The sequence below is a fragment of the Pleuronectes platessa genome, chromosome 16 (genome assembly GCF_947347685.1).
Source record: "Pleuronectes platessa chromosome 16, fPlePla1.1, whole genome shotgun sequence".
Classification (NCBI taxonomy): domain Eukaryota; kingdom Metazoa; phylum Chordata; class Actinopteri; order Pleuronectiformes; family Pleuronectidae; genus Pleuronectes; species Pleuronectes platessa.
The window spans coordinates 13,315,530-13,337,162 of record NC_070641.1 but is presented as its reverse complement, the minus strand read 5'-3'; the positions used below and the strand labels follow the sequence as shown (position 1 = coordinate 13,337,162).

Sequence of the window (21,633 nt, the reverse complement as noted above, 5' to 3'; positions counted from 1 at the left end):
TTATTCTTAAGTTTCAATTTATTTCCATGCCATGCCTGAGACTGCTTGCTCAACATATCTGCAATTGTAGGGAATGCCAGGACTACCAGGGGAGAAGGGAGAGAACGGACATGTTGGCTCGATGGTGAGAACCGCAAAGCTATCTCAGCACATTCAACACTCAACTCAAATCCACTGCTGATGTGAAGTGTCAGAGTCAAGTCTGTTCCCAACAACACTTTTCTAACATCTTGCACTTTCCTTTATTATCACTTGTCTCAGCTTTTCTCTGAATATGGTTCTCTCCTTCCTCTACTTTTTCTACTTATCTTCCCAAAATTCATAGATCTTGATCAGGATCAAACATGTATGAATTAGTCAGTAGAAAAACAACTGATTATTCTGTAGAAAGATTTGGAATATGTTGCAAATACTGTTATGTTTATGGGTAGGAAACTCCCGAGGCATTGTTCTATGTTTGTGAATACACAAGCTTCTGGTGTGAGGTCACCAAATGTGCAGAGATAATTAGACAAGATCTTTTGTACTAGTGGCATATGTTTTTTCAGCGCTCGTCTTATATTACCTCAGCCAAGGAGGTTATGTTTTCATCTACATTCGTTTGTTTGTTCCTGAGTTAGCAAATTTTGTGAACCGATGGGGCATGACCCATAGAAGAGCTCCTTTTGGTGCAGATCTGGATCAGGGGGCAGATGCAGGGATTTCTTTTCACTTTCTTTGAAATGGCGTTTTCACAAATTTCCCCGAAAATAATGATTGGATCCTGATTTGAATTATTTCATTATTATTTGATTATTTTTCTATTGTTGTGTAGGGGACTGGTATATATGAGTGGCCTCTGCAGAGGTATGTGCTCTACTGGATGCCAGTCTGGTTTGGGTGTGGTATCCCACGTGTTAGTGTATGTTAAATGTCATTAGTTGGAAGTTGATTTTGACAAAGGAGGCGATGCACAAATTAGTAGGCAATAGATGCAGTATAACGCAGGCAAGGTCAAACGGATTACTTACTGTACAAAATGGCCCTGGCACCAATATAATGGCAATACCCCAGTAAAACAATCAGCACATATGTTAATATAAATGGGAGTACATTACACATAATCCTATTATTCTGCAATTACATATGATGTTATACATAATGACATAATTACTGGATTCCACTGTATTAGAGAATACATCTCATAGTGCCTTCCTATTAGAGACACATACTGTAATAGAATAATTTCATGCTTAATTGTTATTTCTCAAGACGAGGGAATTGAATTACTCGAACAGACCATTATAGAAGCAAACGGCTGTAATTAAAAGCAAAGAAGAGAAAATATTATGTTCCTGAGATTCTTCCTGACCCGGTTTTCCCCACAGTTCCCAGACCGACGCCACTGTAATGACAGTATTGTACAGGTCCAAGGTAGCAGCAGCCTATGAACTATAGCTGGTACACAGACAAACCACCACAGCTCATTAAACTTGAATTAGCCACCTATTTAAGTTTATTAGCGCCATCTGTGCTGATTCTGCTGCTTTGTTTCCGTCTCATGAACAAACCCTTTTCCTCTGCCGATAATCGTTAACGTTTACAACTCTCGTGAGTGGCGCTCAGTTTGCTCTGGTCCTTGATAAGTCGCACCGATCTTCAGAGTAAAGCCTTCCATCGTTTTGATCTTGAACACAATGTATCTAATACACACGAGAATCAATTCATTTAGATAAAGAAATTCCAGAGTTAAGAGCAGTATATTTCCATTGCAGCAACCTTGACAACACTCTCAGCTGTTTAGGAGCCGACGGGACTTTAAGATTGGCTAAGAATACACATTTTTCTTTAAAAGCAGACAATTTTTCTTGTCATATCAGGAAAATGCTGAGATTCAACAAATAAGGTTAATGATGGCTCTGACCCAGATAAATATCCTCGTAAGTCATGGTACTGAGCAGGCGTGCAGAATATTAAGGCCCTGGAAATGGCACAGCTCAATTGTATGCAGTTGATAATATTATATTTCATATACGGGGTTAGCGTGGTGGCTCGCACTGTTGCCTCGCAGCAGTTATGGGCTGCGTGCACTTTACATGTTCTCCCCGTGTCTGTGGGGGTTTTTCACAGGGTACGACGAATTCCTCACAAAGTCCAAAGACGTTCAGATTGGGCTGAGGTTTGTCAGAGACTAACTTGATCATTGATGTGACCTGCGCAATAAATGGTATTGATAATAGTATATTCAGACATATGACATAATGACACTGTTAACAGCTGAGCAAAGCCTGCTTCAGGGCAGTGAACATCCCCATTCTACAGCCCTTCTAACTAGCTGTCATTAGCAGTTCACTTGATGCAAACTTATCAAACACATCACTATTGCTCATTATAAATAGTGTGTCACTGTGCTAGTGATATCAAAATACAGCCTTAAGTAAAAAAAAAACATACACACGGTCTCCTGTTGCTCTCTCCGTTACCATGTGTCGTGTCTTTGAATTGTTTTTGCAAAATGACATCCACAATAATGATAGTGAAAAGAGAGAAAGCCTGTTGAGCCTTTCAACCGTCAACAATCTCAACTCATGTGTCAATGACAAAACAGACCACGGCAAGAAAGCAAGAAAGAGAAGGTCCCGTCTATAAAGGAGGAAGAAGATTTAAAACAGAATGGAAGAAGAGAGAGAAAGAGAGAGACAGCGACAGAAAGGAGGCAGTGGAGCAGCCGAGTGGAAGGAAGAGGCGGGGCGCTGATTGTGAGCAGGAAGACGCTGTGACAGCTGCTAATCAGATTAGCCTCTGCCTTGGCTGTCTAATGAGCATCCTCCTTTGTGACAGTCATCTCACCACGCTGTCAACCATGAACACACGCTCAACAAGATTCTCTATAGCCCCTTCTTCTCCACAGCCAGATTAGGGAGGGAACGCATCAAAATGGAACCAAAACAAAGGAGGGAAGGAGAGAGGGAGAGAGAGAGAGAGAGAGAGAGAGAGAGAGAGAGAGAGAGACAGAGAGAGAGGAAAGATGCCGAGGACTCAGTGGATAAGTTTCGTACATGTGTGAGCGCTGCGGATCACAGAATTCTCCCCTCTAATGCTCGAGTATTTTCACCCACACAGTCCCTCTCTGGGCAGATCGTCTGTCTTTTCTGTCTCAGTGTTTTTACCGCACAAGGCTCCACGCAAGACTTCAGATGGATTCAGAGCACAGCTCAACATCTACTCAACTGAAATTGAAGCCGAGCACAGTTAGGATTAATTGCTCGGCGCTCTCTTGAGCGGCACAGAAGAGTCAAATCACATGCCGACACTTCTGGTTGAGAGAATATGGTCTTGCACATCACAGGCTGGGGGTTTCTTATTAATAAGCGAGAATAAGGGAGAGGGAGTAGGTGGTGAAAATGTGAAAGAATCAGCGCCTGTGTCATATCGAGGGTAATGACCTGTCTGGACGTCTTCATCATGTCACAATGATAATGATCATAGAGACTGGGGCCACTGCATAAGCAATCCACCATAGGCTGACTCCTAACTCCCATTTAATTTCAGAAGCACAGGCCAACCTCTGATTTAAAGTCAGTTTGTATCTCTTTGTGTATTTTAATAATAAAGAATATTGTTAATCTGCTTTCAGACATGCACTGAACTCCCTAGAATCTCCAGACATTCTCCAAGTAAAATCTCAGGAGAATGTCCAAAATCAGCCGATGTGATAAAACAGCAGGAGATGTTGCCACACACGTAGAAGACACTGATGAAGTGCTCAAGAGTTTTTAGTGATAAGAGCCAATGTCGGAGTCGATGTGCTGTAAACAACACGTGAGCCGAATTTAGACGCTACGTATTTCCTCCACCTGCTGCACCACCCCTCACCTGAACGCCCCGGAGATTTCCGCGTTGTTGTGAATGCGCCTGAGATGAGAATCCCCTACTGTGCTGTTCATGTATGAAAGAAAACCTCTAGACCGAGTTGTGAGAATATTCTCTGGAGTTCGTGTCTGAAAAACTTCTTTGTTGTTTCACAGACATCCATTAAAAAAACATTTAATTTCTCTTTCCACAGGGACCCCCAGGACAGCATGGCCCACGAGGCCCTCAGGGATCCAATGGTGGAGAGGTAAACTTTAATTTACTTTTTTATGTTATTTGTTTATAACCACATATTTGGATTTAGATATGAACATGACTGCAATAACAAACTGAATGGGAACAGTCTCATTAAGGGAGGAGAATAACCTCTGGACATGCAGGTAGAATTTCCATTAGGCGCACAAGTCAGGCTTCTTATTCTTCGTTCTAGATGTACCATTAAGGTACCATTAAGGCCAAGTCATTATTTATTTTAGTTTACTGTTTGTGTCTCAAAAAGTTTTTATGAATCTGATGTTAAAAAAGAGAATTTCGAAATGACACACACTGCCTGAATATTGTATTTGTGATATTCTGCGAGGCATAAAGAAAACATGACACTGAATCATCTCTGGAATCAAGGAGACAGAGTATTATCTGAAGTTCAAACTGAACAGTAACTTGTTTCCAGCCCCTTCATATCTACATATACTGTCTCTTTGTTTGAACACGTCCTGCCACAGACCTTTGAAAACTTGAATTATTAAATAGTATTAGGATATAATCCCTGGGAGGGAGTTATATTTACTACTCTATGAATCATTAAGATGTATAAGACTATCATCTCTGAGATGCAGTTATATTTACCTCAAGTAATGGCCATCTCTCCACAGCCTCTCATACCAGTCAATTATTCAGCAGTGTTGCAGAAAGCCGTGTGAGCCACGGTAGTGCTTCATCATAGGAAGCGTGGTAATACAGCGGTGCAGAGATGGTGGGATCCATTAATGGACTGATAAAGGAATAGTGGAAAAGAGTAAAAATGGAGTTGGGTTGGCGTGTAAGGAAAGAAGCTGACAGCAGGAGCTCAGCGCCAGTGCACGGCTGTGCTCAGCTCTCCTGCTCCGAGAGTTGCTTTTACGGGTTTGTCTCAAAACACAAAGCACAACATACTGACATGCACGTGTGCACGCTAACATGCACAGAAAACCCAAACCAACTGAGGGAGAGAGAAGGGAAACAGCATCCACCCTCTTGTGTGACTCAGATACTATCCACACAGCAAATCTGACACTCAGTATTTTTCCCTGCGTTGTGATAATTTTGTTCCAGTTTCAGCATTGGCTCGGCAGAACTGCTGACAAACCAGCCCCAATGGATAAATAAATAAATACTGCACCAACAACCTGATTTTCAAGAATCAATATGAATATTTCAAACTCGTCCCTGTTGTATAGGATTTTGACTCAAGCTGTTCTCTCTCCTCCTGCCCCAGGGTCCACACGGAACGCCTGGTGGAGTTGGTCAGCCTGGACTTGTTGGAGAGAAGGTCAGCATCAATATTATCCCCTACAGTGCGTGTGCCCGTGCACATTAAGTGAAATGGTAGTGGTTTGTGTATGTGAGTTTGCGAGCCTGTGGGTGTGTTTGGTGTCTTTTTTTTTGTTGCTAATTGTCCTCTCTCTACTAGGGTGAGGACGGTGAGGCTGGAAACCCGGGATCAGCAGGACAGCCTGGCACTGCTGTGAGTTACAAACTCCCTCCCTACTTCCTGGGTCGCTCAACGTCATCCTTTCTTTGCTTTCTCTCTCTGCCCTTTCACTGATCGTAAACTCATTTTTCTGTTGTCCCAGGGTGCTAGAGGCGATGTGGGGGAGAAGGGTGACTTTGGCCCTCCCGGTGCATCTGGGCCTCCGGGACCCAGAGGAGTACCAGGCGAGGACGGATCCAAAGGCGTCCTTGTGAGTCTGTCTCTCTGGTTCATTGACATTTTCTTGCTCTGATTGTTAGATCAGTCATTTTGTTAATGTCACACATACGATGGTTCATAACTGTTTTTCCCCGCAGGGCCCTATCGGATTTCCTGGAGATTCAGGATCAACCGGAGAACCCGGCGTCAATGTGAGAATTATCATTATGGTTAATTTGATCCCAAAAATATTTTTGATTCATTTTTGATAAGTTCTCCCTCCCGACATTTCTTCCATCAGGGGGTAGATGGTGGACCAGGGCCTAAGGGAGACAATGGAGATCCTGGCAAAGCAGTAAGCAGTGTCTCTTTTTTATTCACTGCATAAATTGTCCACACTAGCATCTCTTGTGTGCTTAGCTTAAGTCTTTGTGAAACGTCTTCGTTACTGTGGTTGGGCTTTCTTAGCAGTGTTTTGTGATTAGATGAAAACGTAATTATGTTTGTTAATCTATAGGGACCCCCTGGAGCCTCTGGAGAGCCAGGTCCCTCAGGACCTCCTGGTCGGAGGGTGAGCTTAGTGTATTGTATATCTTTGTATGGATGTATATGTATGTAGCTATATGTGTGTTTCCTTGTAGTTTTCTTTGAGTTAATAATTTGTAATCATCTTAGCAACATTGTCTTTCTTTACTTCAGGGTCATATAGGGGCTGCAGGAAAAGAAGGGAAGCAAGGCATGAAGGGAGCCATGGTAAGGATGAGGACTGGTACTCTGTGGGTTTAAATGTTGTCTTTCAACAAATCTGTTCTAATTTAATTTGCTCTAATGCCTCCTTGTCTGTCGCTCTCCCATTTCTCTGCAGGGGACAACAGGAACCACAGGTCCAGTAGGTAAGACAGGCCCTGTGGGACCCCAAGGCCATCCAGGAAGGTCTGGTCCAGAAGGTCTTCGAGGCATCCCAGGTCCTGGGGTTAGTTCACACTGACGACAGTCAACATGATGTCTTTGTGTTTAGGTTTAATTGATTTGTGTACATACTGTTATCATCATTTCCTGTGTTTTTTTTCAGGGTGAACAAGGTTTAAATGGGCCACCAGGACAAACTGGACCACCAGGACCATTAGTAAGATCCTTATATTTGCCTGATAATGGAACCCATCAAATAAGAGAAGGGTTGGGACATGACAATAATGATAATAAATTAAGATTTTAAATTTGAGGATTTTTATAAATTAACACAAACAAACCAAATATCATTGATAAGAGCCTACAGCATTGATGTGGCCAACTAATACATCTGGCATTGTCAACAGGGGCCACCTGGACTTCTAGGATTAAGAGGAGACCCTGGAACGAAGGGAGATAAAGTGAGTGTTTAGTCCATCCATAATATAAAAAACACATTGTACCATGCTAAACCCTGGGAAACCATGCTGATGAACCACATCTCTGTCTGCAGGGTCATGGTGGGCTGATTGGTCTTATTGGCCCCCCTGGAGAGTTTGGTGAGAAGGGAGACAGAGGCCTGCCAGGGACAGAGGGTACACATGGACCTAAAGGAGACGGGGTACATACTTTAGGGCAGCAACATGATGTATATGATACATTTATGTACAAAGGAAACTAAGTTCAGTAAAGATATTGATTTGTCTTCATATGTAGGGAGGGTCCGGCCAACCTGGTCCCACCGGCCCACCAGGTCCACCCGGACTATCAGTAAGTGATAGATGTATCTATCTGTATGATTGATTCTGTTTCCAGCTACCATAGATGCTTTGTATGATGCTTACATACATACGATTATTGTTGTGCTGTGCTGAACTCGTGTCTAAACTACAAACCGAGAATCAACAATAAATGTGAAATTGGAATAGTTGAGCCATGTAACATTCTGTACCTGTCGCCACATTTGTGAAGTGAAGAGCGTAACAATGGCAGTAAATGGTTTTAGATATTGTCTCTCCGTTAAAGCAAATGAGCAAACTCCTTAAAAAGACATTTCGATCTCCGCTGATGATTCCATCAACAAGGAGCAAAGCATCTATTCCATCCGGACAGCAAACAGTCATGTCTTTAGTTCAATGTTAGCAGAGTTCAACTTCTGACCACATCTTTACTTGGCTGTGCTTATTTGAGTAATCAGATCATTTTTAAAGTTCAAATAGATTGTATTTATATTTCAATGTTTGCTTACTTCTCTCTTTCACTATTAGGGTGCTTTAGGTGAGAAAGGATCAAAGGGAGACACGGTAAGTGCATTAATATGTCTTATTTCTACATTATAATTCCTGTACTCTGGCCTCAGATTTGGTTTGCAGTTGCTGGGAGCATATGTTGGGGAATAGGGGAAAAGTGTGTGTGTTGGCTTAAATGTGCCATGCTTCATAATCATAATTCTCTACTGTGTTTACCGCATGTCTTTGGAACTAAAAGCCTGCTGTACAGCCACTTCTGCCTTTTTCCAATGGGCCCTTTTAATAGGATTTGGTTCTGGGGTGTGTGATGTTATGAAAACCACTATAGTGTGTCTTGTGAGCCAAGGCTTTGACCACAGAGTGCTGATGCACAAAGCTGGTTAATCCTATAAAGCAGCAGACATATCTGCCTGGATAAAGCCAGGGTTTAGCAAAGTGGTGTGAGAGAGGCTCCAGGTGAGACGTGATTGACACAAAGTTTTGTCCTCTTTTATTCTTCAGGGTGTCGTTGGTCCCAGAGGAGATACAGGCCCTGCTGGCCCACCAGGTTCCCCGGTGAGTACATCCAGTGATCCACATCATGTCCTCATCAGTGCCAACTTTATTCCCTTTCTGTCTTTCTCATTCACCTCTTACTCACCTCTCTATGCTACTTCCAGGGACCCCCCGCGACAATGATTCAGCCCCTGCCTATCAGGGAGGGCAGGCGGAAAAAACGGAGGCACTCCGATCGTGCAGGAGGTGCAGCCCCGTCCAGGCAGGAGGATGTGGATCTGGACATGGAGGAGTTCCTTCAGGGGGATCAGCCTCTAGAGGACCCAGAGGGAATGGAAGAAGTCTTTGCTACCCTGTCTTCTATGAAAAATGATGTGGAGTTGATGAGAAGGCCTCTGGGAACCTTTGAGAGCCCTGCACGGACCTGCAAAGAGCTCATAATGGTTCAGCCTCACTACAAAGATGGTGAGTGAAGGCATTGCTTGAGGCCTAGCTCACCAACAAATTGTCATCATCTTAAAAAGTTGTATCCAAGGAAATCTAGATTAGGAAACACCCTGTTTAAGTCAAAGATCTGCTTGTTATTTTTACATCATCATCTTGTTGTTGTGTTTTTAAAATAATATCCAGACCTTGACTGATGTTTTTTTGTGTGCACTTCGTAGGTGAATACTGGATAGATCCTAACCAGGGCTGTCACCGCGACTCCATCAAGGTCTACTGCAACTTCACAGCTGACGGAGAGACATGTCTGTACCCTGACAAGAGGACAGAGATGGTAAGCCTCCAACGTGTTACTGTCAGCCTCCACAAAGCCGACCTCATCATATTACATCAGCGTGCAAACAACTGCCTATATCCCTTGAGCCTAAATTCTTTTTTGTTAACATCCTCCCGCTCCCCCTCTGTGTGTCTAGGTGAAATTAGCGGCGTGGAACAAAGAGACGCCAGGAAGCTGGTACAGCCAGTACAGGAAAGGAAAGCAGGTATAAAACAAACGCACACAAAAACATCCAACCTTACCTCCAGCTATTAAATTATCCTCGCTCCAAATGCCAGGCTCTTTTTTTAAGCTAAACTACTTGTCTACTGTGCTCGAGTGATATTTATGCATATGCCAAGAATGTGTAGACGTCTGTGCTTCTTTGAAATAGTAAATGACCTCACTACATAATTTGGCATTAATTCATTAGTTTATATGCAATTACAATGTTGATCTGATATTGTCATGAGTAGGTTTCAGGAGTCAGATTTGCACAGAGTCATAGGCATCTCTGTCTCATTGATCTGTATTCAGGGCAGCACGCTTCCAGCTCTGGCTTTTCATGTGCACCTGATCAGAGGTCTCATAACCCACTCACATAATCACAGAGCTGCCAGCACAATTGGAACACACTGGATTTCTCACACAGAGTGCTGGGATATGCTTTCTTGTTTTCCCGACCTTATTATTCTCACTTTCTGATTCTATAGAGAAGTTGCCGAACTTGTATTCTTTCCGGCATACAAGAATTCCCTCATTAAAACAAGCTGGGGAGATTTATAATTATAATTGTAATGGAAATACTATAGTGGCCCTGAAGCACAAATCACACCAGCAACCACACAAAAATGTATCAAAATAAACTAAAAATATAACTCATGAATAAAGCAACACAATGGCCATGAACACCACAGCGATGCACAAACCAAAAACACGATAAAAATCAAAATAAATAATGAAAAATAACTCACAAAACACAAAATCTAGATCACAAAACACAAAAGCATTAATTTATAATGGAGAATGTAGGTATCATGTATGGACAAGGGTTGTTGCTGATTGGATGGATGCCCTCACATGTTTTGTGATCTGTAGTGTTTTGTAATTTGCCAATGTGACTTCATTGTGTTTTTTTTATTTCTTTGCTGTTGTGTTTTCCTATTTATGTGCTGTTGTGTTTTCTTTTTTGCAGATGTGTTTTCTTAATTATTTGCCATTGTGTTTTCTTATGTATTCACCATAGTGTTTTCTTAGTTGCTGTTGTCTGCACTTCAGGGCCAACTTAAATACAATTAGACACCCTTATGTTTCTGATAGGATCTGATGCGCTCTGTGGCTCCATAGTAATCATTCGATTGAGATTTGGCTATTGCTGTTATGAATGTGTGGCTGTAGTACATATGAATCCCCTCGGCCTGTGCAGCACTCTAACATCTGTGTATCTGTGTCATCCAGTTCTCCTACAACGACAGGGATGGGAACCCTGTGCATGTAGTTCAGCTGACCTTCCTGAAACTACTGAGTGCCACGGCCAAGCAGAGCTTCACCTACACGTGCCAGAACTCGGCGGGCTGGTTCGACAGCACGTCCCGCTCCCACCAGCAGGCCCTCCGCTTCAGGGGCAGCAACGATGAGGAGCTGACACAAGCCAAAAGTCCCTTCATCACCGCTGTGCATGACGGATGCCAGGTCAGTAGCGGGACACGGCAGGGACAGGGACTATCTGGACATATGGGATCAGTTTATCAGCTGTGTTGCTCTGGTTAACTGGTGCTTGATTCAATAAGTGGCAGATGTTAAATACCTTTAATGGGGATTTAGGCAAAAGTGAGAGTAGAGTGGTGTCAATTTTAGTTGTATTGGGGTCAACTCGACCTCTGAATGAGCAATGTTGCTTAACTTGTTTTGACCGAACTTGGCTGCAGTATGGTGACAACCAACTCCCACTTGTATCGCTACACATCCAAAACAACATGCCTAAGAACACATAAGAACATGCTGGAGAGATTGGAGCTTCAGGAAGCAAACACGCACACACACAATGCGAGGATGAGACGCACTTCACATACACTCTGGGAAAAGACTTCCGGGAACACATGCACGCGCCCACGACGTCAGCACTGGCAACAAGCCTCAGATGGAGGGACATAAATACTGGTGCAGATGCTGAAATAAACAAACCCCTCTTCCAACTGCAATCCTGCCTCTGAAGAACACATCTTCATGAGAAATCAGCCACAACAGTTGTAGTTTTATTCTCAGTCTTGATATATAGAGTCAACATTAGGTTTCGTCATATTTAGTCAACCTCCCTCATTTTGTTAATCTGCAGCTCTATTTTTCGTGACTGAACCTATTTATTTCCGAGAGATTCTTGTGTCGTTGTTATTTTTGAATGAAATTGTATTCTTGTCTTTTTTTTTGCATGTCACAGTAATGTTCGTTAGTGATGCTAGAGTGCACGGTGCTAGTTACTTGAATTAAATCAGGCAAATCCAGAAGGTTTCAGCCGACTTTCATTTTTCTTTTTCAGTCCCGCAAAGGTCAGGAGAGGACGGTTCTAGAGATCGACTCCCCCTCGGCAGAGCTGCTCCCTATCATGGATGTGGCTCCGGTCGATTTTGGCCGCAGCAACCAGAAGTTCGGATTCCAAGTTGGACGAGTATGCTTCAATGGTTAACACCTCGCCACTGACAAACAAACAAAAAAGACCTGAACAGCAAGTTTTCAGTGAAAGAAACTGGACTTTTACCGCCGCCCAACAATATTTATTACATTATGTTCATATACGTGGTGGGATTGTGGTACACTATTTAAGATTCTTCAACAGCCGCTGAAATAGGTTCTGTGGCTGTACAACAATCAGAAGAATGGCGAGGAAGAGGACAAGCAACAGTGGGCACAAAGCACATTTACCAAAGGGAAATAATCCAGTTAAACATATTTAATTCTATGTGTTTTATTTTATTTTTTTTCACTGTTTGAGTGTGCTCCAATTGATCCTCAAGGAACCAGGATTGCGCCACTTCACAATGATCACTTATAGAAACAGGACAGATCTGCTCACGGACAGGAACAGGCTGTCAAGCTGTGGTACGAGTCCGCTAAGTGGGACTTTTCAGATCATGGATGAACTATAGTTGCTACCTAATGTTTTACAAAGACGCAGACTGAATAAATCCGAGACGTTGTCAGATTCATTTGCACGTGCAGATTCACCAAAATTACAATCGCAGAGCAGTTGTGCACTGGCCTGGCATATTAATTCGACACAAGCACCGTAATTAATTTCCTGTGTGCAAGAATGATAAATTGTCCCTTTTACCCTTCAACTGCAGTTTTCTCAGTGAATTACCTTGATTAGTATTCAACATGTGTAGCTAGTTACTGAACCCGACACTTACTTGAAAGGATGAGGTTGTTTCCTTTATTGGACTGCTTCCCTCCATGAGTTTGATATTAAGCTTTTTGAGCCCTCCATGTTCCCACAGACTACAGTACTGTATATGTCACATCAATGCCCCATCCACTGGTATGTACTTGCTATGACATACCTCCAGGTTGGTGATATTTCAGGGCAAGAAGCAATCTGATGATACCGCTCTCACATCTTCACTGCAGTCCTTAAATACAAGGAGACATCTCACGCCTCATCACTTTATCTGCCCTGCTCACCGTTTTTGTGTGTGTCTCTGGTTGTTAACATGTTGACATTCGAGCGGCATACGTTCATTTGACATGATTTGGTCCTCAGTGGTGCTAAAGAAGATGTTTTTTTGTGTCACTGTGTTTGTCTGTCTCTGCGGCAGGATTATAGGACTAGAAGGGGAAACAGGTTATTACTCTTTCAGCAGCACGAAACACCACGAGAAGCTGGACACTGGTCTACTGTGGGGTTGTTGTTTCTTTGCACATCTTCTGGCTGATTGTACCAATTTGTCAGGGCCAGTGAAAAGAGGATATTACATGGACAGTTAAGAGGAAATAAAGGGAGAATCCACTCGTAAACGGAATTTGCTAACCCTTATCCGACAATAGCGAATTAGACGTCTTTTTCAAATTAGAGCTGTGAAATATTACAGAAATTATACATCTATGTGAATTCTACTTTAAAGTGGATACCCCCTACACAATTAAAATTTCTTAATGCTCTGCTTACCTCCTCCGACTCAAACAGTAGACCATGTATCCAGCTAATGTAATTTCTCAACCCACTCCCGCTGCTGAATTAGCTTCATACCATTTAAAACTTTCCAGTAATTAACTCCTCTCCTTCTGGCCCATCCTGCGCAGCCCCTCCTTTGTATAGTGTTTATTGTTCTAATTTTATATACTGTACAGTTATTCTGAGGACTTTATGAGCAATAACCTGCTGCCTGAATGGAAAACAAATGTATGTGTTAAAAATTGATGTGCGAATAAAAAAGAAAAAAGGAAAAAAAAAGGACCATCCCGCTTTCTTCTCCCTCTGCAGACCCTTCACGTTGGGTTAGAACAATATCCACGATGGCCTGTGGGTGTCTGCAGTGCCCAGAGTGTTATAGGCAAACAAGGCTCTTCATTACCTCTGCAACATTCGCTCAACAAGCCTGCAATCAGGATCCCCACGCAGCCGATGTTATCAACACTGATTTGCTCCGCAGTTCATTTATTTCAATTAGCTCTGTTCCAGTCCTCGGGAGGGAAGGTGGGGAGGAGACAGAGGAAAAGGAAGGATGGCAGCAGGGGCGGACTGGCCATCGGGAATACCGGGGACATCCCCGGTGGGCCGATGGCCGAAAATATAAATCCAACGGCCCATCACTATGATGTACCGGCCCACGCCCATCATCGCATCAGCCCTACAATGGTTGAAACAGCGGCACAAGCGTAATTTTCTCCAAGAGCTATACCTATCTATTCGCACTGACTGCTTTTATACTGCTACTCGCAATCGGTCTTCACACTCATGGTGACTATTTTTCGATTTTTTTTTAAGTGTCTTTTAATATGTGTTTTACAGACTTCGGAAGTCCAAAGTAAGAAAAGATCTCCACCTTATTAATAAACACCTCTAAATTGGTTCTTACACAGCCGAAGTGTAGAGAATTTGGATTTGCATACATACACGCAACGCGGCACCCAGTTATACGCATGCGCACAACCCATGAGGCCCAGCTCTTCGTTGCCTTCGTTGTTTTGGAGAGTGCGAGAGCATGCCGTCGGCACCAAAACGAAAAGGTGGAGCTGAAAAGCTAAGAGATAAAAAGAAAAAATGTCTGGAGAAAGGTGCCTCAAAACATTTAAAAATATCAAATTTCTTTGGAAAACCACCGACTGGTGACAGTGAAAAGGTAAGATAACCCTAACCCCATAGACCATTATGATCTGGTAAAATAAGCAAGCTGGTGTTGTTGTCAACATCTAGATTATCTATTTTAACATGTTAGCCGTAGTCACTGGCTTACAATTGTTGAGCAAGCTATCCATGGTGGTAGTTGTAAATAGGACAATCTTATAATTTCTATTAACCTGTGACAAATAAGTTAACCAGCTAGTTTGTTATGCTAAAATCTAAAATTATAAATAATGTTTATATGTTATCTAGATTGTTAATATGTTATGTAGAGGCGTTGACTTGGCCAAGTATAGCATGCATTTCACAACATATTAAACAAAATGTTAATATGTTATCTAGATTGATGATTCAGCTGCTGGAAGCAGCAGCCAGGGGCATGAGAGCCAAGATAAGAGCCAGGGTACAACGTACACCGTAAGTAACACTTTAATATACCAAGTACAAAAATAGTGTATTTCAATTGAGCAGATGTATTAAGATAAAGTCAGATTAACGAGTTATTAACGACGCTGCAAACCCATTTTAACGACGTCAATGTTTTTCTCGCGAGATTAACGTTCCTTTTGGTCAACAGGCTTGTCTACTTTCTATTGGTAACCTAACTGTTAAGGTTCATTGTTTCTTAAATAAGAGGCCTGGCGATGTTCACAGCAAACTTGAAAAAATGAATTATTAAGCCATGGTTTGACTGCACTATAGGCTGAGTCTTTGTGAAATGTGCACTTTATAATTATATTTTGTAGCGCCCTGTTTGGCAATGTTGTTTTTCAATAAAATAAAACATTTGCATAAAGCAAGCCAATCCACTTTTCCATGTTGATAAGAGCATTACAATAATAGGGACATTCAAAAATTGCGATTAATTGTGTTTAAATATTTTAATAGTTTGACTCATTTCAAGTATATTTATCTAATACACATTGAGTGTACTAACCAATAGTGGAAACTTAATTATAAAAAAGTATTCTTAGTACACTTAAATGTAATGTTTATTAAGTGTAGTTTGCTGATAGTGTTGTGTCAATGGTTTAACATACTAACATGATAAACCTTATTTACCACTCACGTAGGCTGAAGATGACAGTGATAGGGATATCAGCCAGGATGACAGAGAAAGTCAAGGCCAAGAGGATAGGGATAGCAGCCAGGATGACAGAGAAAGTCAAGGCCAAGAGGACAGGGATAGCAGCCATGATGATAGAGAAAGTCGAGGCCAAGATGACAGGGATGATCAAGGGCAAGAAGACACAGAAAGTGAAGGCAAAGATTTTGATTATTTCACCAGGCCGAAGTCAGACACATTTGACCACTTCTTCCGTTTTCACCCACAGCAGAAGGCAGACAAGGCTGTAGTGCAGAGAGCTTTTTTTTGTAAAGACGGCACAAACAGAAAATGGCTTTCATACAGTCAAGAAAAAGAAGCCCTCTTCTGTTCCCTTTGTCTCGCCTTTGCTAATCACACAGAAAGCAGCACGTTCATCACTGGCATGTCCAACCTCACACACATACACCAGAGAGTTGAAGAGCATGAGAAGAGCCAACTACACAGAGGTTGCGCTGAGGCATATTTTCTCAGATCTTCAAGAAGCACGATCCAGGACCTTCTCATGGGACCTCAGATGTCACTTCACAGAGAGCAAGTCCGCAGAAGGCGACAAGTGTTGGAGCGCATTATAGATGTAATAAAGCTCATCGGCAAAAGAGGTTTGAGCTACAGAGGCAGGCAGAAAGAGGCAGCATACACACTGGATGACGACACTATTGACCATGGTAACTTTTTGGAAATAACAGTTTTACTGGGAAAATATGATGTTTGTCTCAAGGAACACCTCACTCTCTGCATCGAAAAGAGCAAGCAGATTCACCAGTCTGGTTCAACAAAAGGTAGAGGTGCCCTTGTCACTCTCCTATCCAAAACGACCATCGACTACATCATCACCACCATTCAACGCCTCATGAAAAGTGCCATCGCTGCTGAAGTCCGGAAATCTGGAATGTACTCGGTCCAGATCGACACCACACAGGACATCACAGCCCATGATCAGTGCTCTGTTGTCATACGGTATGTGACAGACACTGTTCATGAGCGACTAGTTGCTGTGACCAGATGTGAGGCTTCCACTGGGCAGTACTTTGCCCAACTTGTGAATGGCGTGCTGGTGGCCATGGATCTGGATGTGAAGCAGTGTATTGGGAATTCCACCGATGGGGCCTCCAATATGCAAGGCCAATATAAAGGCTTCTCTGCATTGCTCTCTGAAAAGTGCCCAACACAAATCCATGTGTGGTGCTATTCACACATATTAAATCTTGTGCTGACAGACACAACACAGTGTGTGCTGGCAAGTGGCTCTCTTTTTTCTCTTATGAACCACATCGCTGTCTTCTTCAGAGAGTCCTACCAGAGGATGAACATCTGGGAAAAGGAGAGCAAAGACCCAAGACGCAGACGTCTCACCTCTATAGGAGAAACGCGCTGGTGGTCCAAAGATGCTGCTCTGACGAAGGTGTTTGGCTCTTTTGGAAAGCCAGACGGGGCCCTGTATTTTGATGTCCTTCACACCCTCTCAGCCATTCAAGATGGAGAGACCATCAATGCCACGGCGAGAGTAAATGCCCAGGGATACATCGGCCAGCTTCTAAAGTATGAAACTATACTAACAGCTCAGATCTTCCTGCGAATTTTCCAGGTCACTTCACCAGTTTCAAAATATCTTCAAACCAGTGGAATGGACATCCTGACAGCTCATCGGATGGTTGCGACTGCAGAAGCAGAGCTGAAAGAAATGACCAGAGATTTTCAGAGCATCAAGACAGCAGCCGACAAATTCATCCAGTGGGCCAACTATAAAATTGGGGAGGAGAGTGAGGAGACTGAGCTGGAGGTGGAGACCACTCTGCCACAGAAACGGGGAAGAAGGAAAAAATCGATGCCTGGAGAGAGGTCCCGAGATGAGGCTGTGACAGATGCCGAAGCATCATACAAGATTGAGGTTCACAATCGAATAATGGACACAGTCGCAGGAAGCATGCACCAACGTTTCCTCAAGAATGGCACTTTGTATGCTGATCTGGCACTTCTGGACCCAAAAAACTTCAGCCAGGTTATATCCTACGGCGAAAGTTTCCCAGAGGCAGCACTTCAAGAGCTAAGCAAATGTTTGCTGCCATTTGATGACAGAGCAACAGAGGCAGAGTTACAGAGCGAACTCAAAAGTCTGGCACGACAATGGGATAGGCTGAAGTCATCAGTATTTGATGAATACACAACAAAGACAACAGAACCCGGGCCAGAGGATGCTGAAGATGAGGCAGAGATAGTGTACAAAAAGTGCTCATCTTGCAAGGACTGTCCAATCTGTTGCTACCGAGTTCTGAAGCAGTACAACCTCCTGACAGATGCATACCACATCATAGGCCTTGCATACAGGTTCCTGCTTACCCTCTCTGTCACACAGGTAGCATGTGAGCGAAGCTTTTCAACCCTGAAATACATAAAAAACAGGCTCAGGAGCTCACTCTCTCAACAGCACCTGGAGGCTTTTATGTTGATGGCTACTCAAACAGATGTTTTGCAGATGCTGGACAGTGAGAAAATCATTGACGGTGTTGCAGAAAAGAGTGAGCTGCTGCAAAAACTACTCATGTAGTGGGCTTATAATAAAACTGTTATAGTATGGAGTATACTGATATTGTTTTTTATATCTATATATATATATATATATATATTTATTTATAACCATATATATATATTTATTTATTTATGACCTTAAAGAACCTGGGCTGCTAGTTTAGGTTCTGTTATGTAACTTACTGTTTTGTTATGCACCTTCAGCACCCCTACACACACAAACAATCACACACCCAGCATGCAACACTACTGATACCACTGATGTTCACACCCCATCGTATGTTCTGTTCTATTCATTTCTAATATATTGTTCATACAAATTCTACCCACTGATTCCAGTTTCTTTATTGTGTGGTCTTTCTCTGCTGACATTCATTCCTTAAGGCTTGGTAGTTATACTTGTATAACCATCTGATACTAGCAAAGAGTTAAGCATATTCATCTAGCAAACTATACCTACCTTGGAGTGTTACAATAGCCAATAATCATTTTATTCCATGTGTCCATCCAGGCAAATTGGTGGATCCAAATGTTATTAAAAAACAAACATACATATATGATGTAATTTCTTTGTAATCATCCAAAATAATGTTAAGTGTATGGGTATTTTTCCCAGAAGGCCACTGACTGTTCGATACGCGCGATCCATTGAGTGGGCAACGCGGCTACTTAGTTGGCCGCGCGCCGTGTATTGAGTGGGCCGGTCTGACAGAAACTCCCGGGCCACTTTTTTCCCCCAGTCCGCCCCTGGATGGCAGGATGGATTGGGCGACAACGAGAAGAAGAGGAAAGAGGAAGAAGCCGCTGGGGAGATGTGTTCTGTTTGGTGGCGGTCGCAAAAAAGCTGTGCTGTTTAACCGTATGTTAAATATCAGACAGACACAAAGGAAACAGCTATTTTTAACCAGTGTCTGACTTTGCGTTTACACAATTTCATCGTTACCTTCCTCTCTGTCTGTAGTTATTTCTGTTGCACAATTGCTTTTTGCTCCATTCGTGCAGTCATACACGCACAAACACACACACACACACACACACAGACACACACTCACAGACACACACACACTAAAGCCTATTCTCTGGAACACGTTGAAGAACAAGGCACTCATCCCCTTTGGGGCCCATTGTTCAAGGTTAGCGTCAATGGACGAATAAAGGTTACCACGGTATTTTTTCCCTCCTCTGTTCCCTTCCACTCAATTGCATTTTAACCACACTAAGCTCTTGACCAGGAAAGGTCATCTGCTGCCACTACCTCAGAATAATGATAAAGCAGAGGAGTAGTGTGATTGTCAACGTGGTATTTCCACAAGGCCTTTTCCTTGCTTGCTTCCATCCTCCAGTGCTCAGCATCGCTGTGACATTGTGTCTCCAAAGTCTTGTTTTTCTTCTGCTGAGAGCTGCACCCTTGTTAGACAGCGTCTCTGTAGTGATATGTACAACTATTATCTCTGTTCAGAGCTGAAAACCTTAATGCTGTACTAACACACACAGACCATGACTAACTGGAGCTATAGGAGCTCTGTACTGGCCAAGCACTGTACTGGTCAGCGAATAAAATCTCATTTTGAGTGAGACGGGAATTGACTCGGCCACACTTCCTCCGGAACAAGTGCAGCGCAAAGAGAATAAATTTCTCACAGATGATAAAGACTACACCGCACTTCTCTTTCGCAGCGCACAAGCCTCAGAATTGAGTTGTCAAACACGACAATCATTTGGAAAGTGCTGATACACAGTCTCTCCACAGTGCAGAGATTAACCAGCCCGAGCAAAGCGATGAGCAGAGCTCTTCATCCAGCTGATCCTGGAGCTCAGCTCTGGGAAATGCCAGAGAATGGCAGTCTCATGAGAGGAAAGCTGTAAATCACGCTACTAATGCAACTGTGCAATAACGCTGAAAAGTGTGGAGGAAAGAAAGGATTCGGGAATCTAAAAATAAATTAACCGAAATTACTTGATATATTGTCGTACCATCCTTTCTATTTGACTGCAGCGAACATGAAGGATGTCACCTGTCTCTTTGAATCATATTGCCCATGCCAATAATAACTTGGCCTACATGAAGTGCTCGTTGCAAGAAGATTAGACAAGAGGCTCTGTCATTATTTTATGATTATGATTTTATGATGATTGTAAAAACCAATGAATTATATGAAAGAGGTTGAGGCCTTGTTGAAATAAGAGCACAGACAAGGATTGCTTAACACTGACTTCAGATTTACAGCAGCATTTAAAAATGAATTATAATATTTCAACAGACGCTTGTGACTTTTGAATTTTATGCTGTGGAAACTCTGATAACATTCTCTGTATTCCCCTGTCTTTGAAGGTGACATTATGAACCTGCTGCAAATATCACCCGTCACCTTGTAAGCTTCACCGTACAGATCTGAAAATGTGGGGTGTGTACTCCTGAGCTAAGCCCTTGGCTATTCCAAGGATTTGAGCAACGCTGCAGATCTATAGTTTACCACTGATGAGCCACGTTTAGGCCCAGGAGTAAATAACCAAGAGGCAGCAGGAGCCTCAGCTGCATGTCGGAAACAAGATATTCTCCATCTTTTCCTTTCTCTCTCTGACTTCCTCTCTCTCTCTCTCTCTCTCTCTCTCTCTCTCTCATATCACGGAGTTGAAAATGTAAGAGATGTTTCTCTGTTGTTTGTTGGACTGTCTAGTCTGCCTCTCAAACTCTCTCCTCCCTCCCTCAGCTTCTCTCCGGTGACGCTGATTCTAACAGAGCAGAGTCACAAAGTCACAGAGAGAAATGAAACAAATTAAACAGACGTTCAGATTAATGAGAGAGATTCTGCTGGAATATCAACATTTCCGGCTGAACGGGGACAGTCCCTTGGTCTCAGCACATCCACCCAAATCCGGATGTTGTGTCACAGTAGATAACAGCAGAAATGATTTTCCACACCACTGATGTGTGCACGAGTGTGCATGTTGCTCTCGGTTCAGCATCTCGTACTGTACAAGCGATGGGGAATAATTTGGATCATCTCTAGCTTGCGCTGAACATGCTCCGTGGTGCATTGGCCTGTGTGTGTGTGTGTGTGTGTGTGTGTGTTTTTTTTGTGGGTATGAGGATTCATGGGCATTTGCGGCTGAGCGGCAATACTCAAATTAGTATGCATGCAAGCGCCTCTACTGCCAGGTCCCATCCACGGCCCTTTATCTCGGGAAGGGTGGAGGGAATCATTTCCGCAGATGCCTCCTCTATCAAAAGCGCTTATCGACAAAGCTAACATTAGTAAAGCAGTTTGGAAAAATGACTCAAAGTCGAGGGTCGGCAATAGAAATCCCAGGGCGAGTGGACAGGCGAGCGTGTTGATGGTTTGGATGCCCACGGCCCTGTATGTCTGAGAGAGTGTCAGATGATTATCTAGCAGACAGAGAGCCCAGATTCAAACACACAGATTGAGTACACCTCTGCCGCCTCCAACACACACACACGCACGGACG

At 43.0% G+C, this 21,633-nt stretch overlaps 1 protein-coding gene across 1 annotated transcript in view; it reads left to right on the top strand.

The window, feature by feature from the left end:
• Window positions 1–13,624, top strand: part of col5a3a (collagen, type V, alpha 3a) — a 46,960-nt gene extending 33,336 nt beyond the window's left edge. The window contains exons 47-67 of the mRNA XM_053444107.1: window positions 71–124; window positions 4,046–4,099; window positions 5,327–5,380; window positions 5,522–5,575; window positions 5,685–5,792; window positions 5,899–5,952; window positions 6,042–6,095; window positions 6,258–6,311; window positions 6,440–6,493; window positions 6,606–6,713; window positions 6,813–6,866; window positions 7,057–7,110; window positions 7,203–7,310; window positions 7,406–7,459; window positions 7,957–7,992; window positions 8,440–8,493; window positions 8,598–8,898; window positions 9,099–9,211; window positions 9,351–9,419; window positions 10,652–10,885; window positions 11,730–13,624. Coding sequence (XP_053300082.1) covers window positions 71–124; window positions 4,046–4,099; window positions 5,327–5,380; window positions 5,522–5,575; window positions 5,685–5,792; window positions 5,899–5,952; window positions 6,042–6,095; window positions 6,258–6,311; window positions 6,440–6,493; window positions 6,606–6,713; window positions 6,813–6,866; window positions 7,057–7,110; window positions 7,203–7,310; window positions 7,406–7,459; window positions 7,957–7,992; window positions 8,440–8,493; window positions 8,598–8,898; window positions 9,099–9,211; window positions 9,351–9,419; window positions 10,652–10,885; window positions 11,730–11,876 — 1,872 coding nt within the window. The 3' untranslated portion in view covers window positions 11,877–13,624. The remainder of the gene's footprint in view (window positions 1–70; window positions 125–4,045; window positions 4,100–5,326; window positions 5,381–5,521; window positions 5,576–5,684; window positions 5,793–5,898; window positions 5,953–6,041; window positions 6,096–6,257; window positions 6,312–6,439; window positions 6,494–6,605; window positions 6,714–6,812; window positions 6,867–7,056; window positions 7,111–7,202; window positions 7,311–7,405; window positions 7,460–7,956; window positions 7,993–8,439; window positions 8,494–8,597; window positions 8,899–9,098; window positions 9,212–9,350; window positions 9,420–10,651; window positions 10,886–11,729) is intronic.
• Window positions 13,625–21,633: the final 8,009 nt, after the last annotated feature.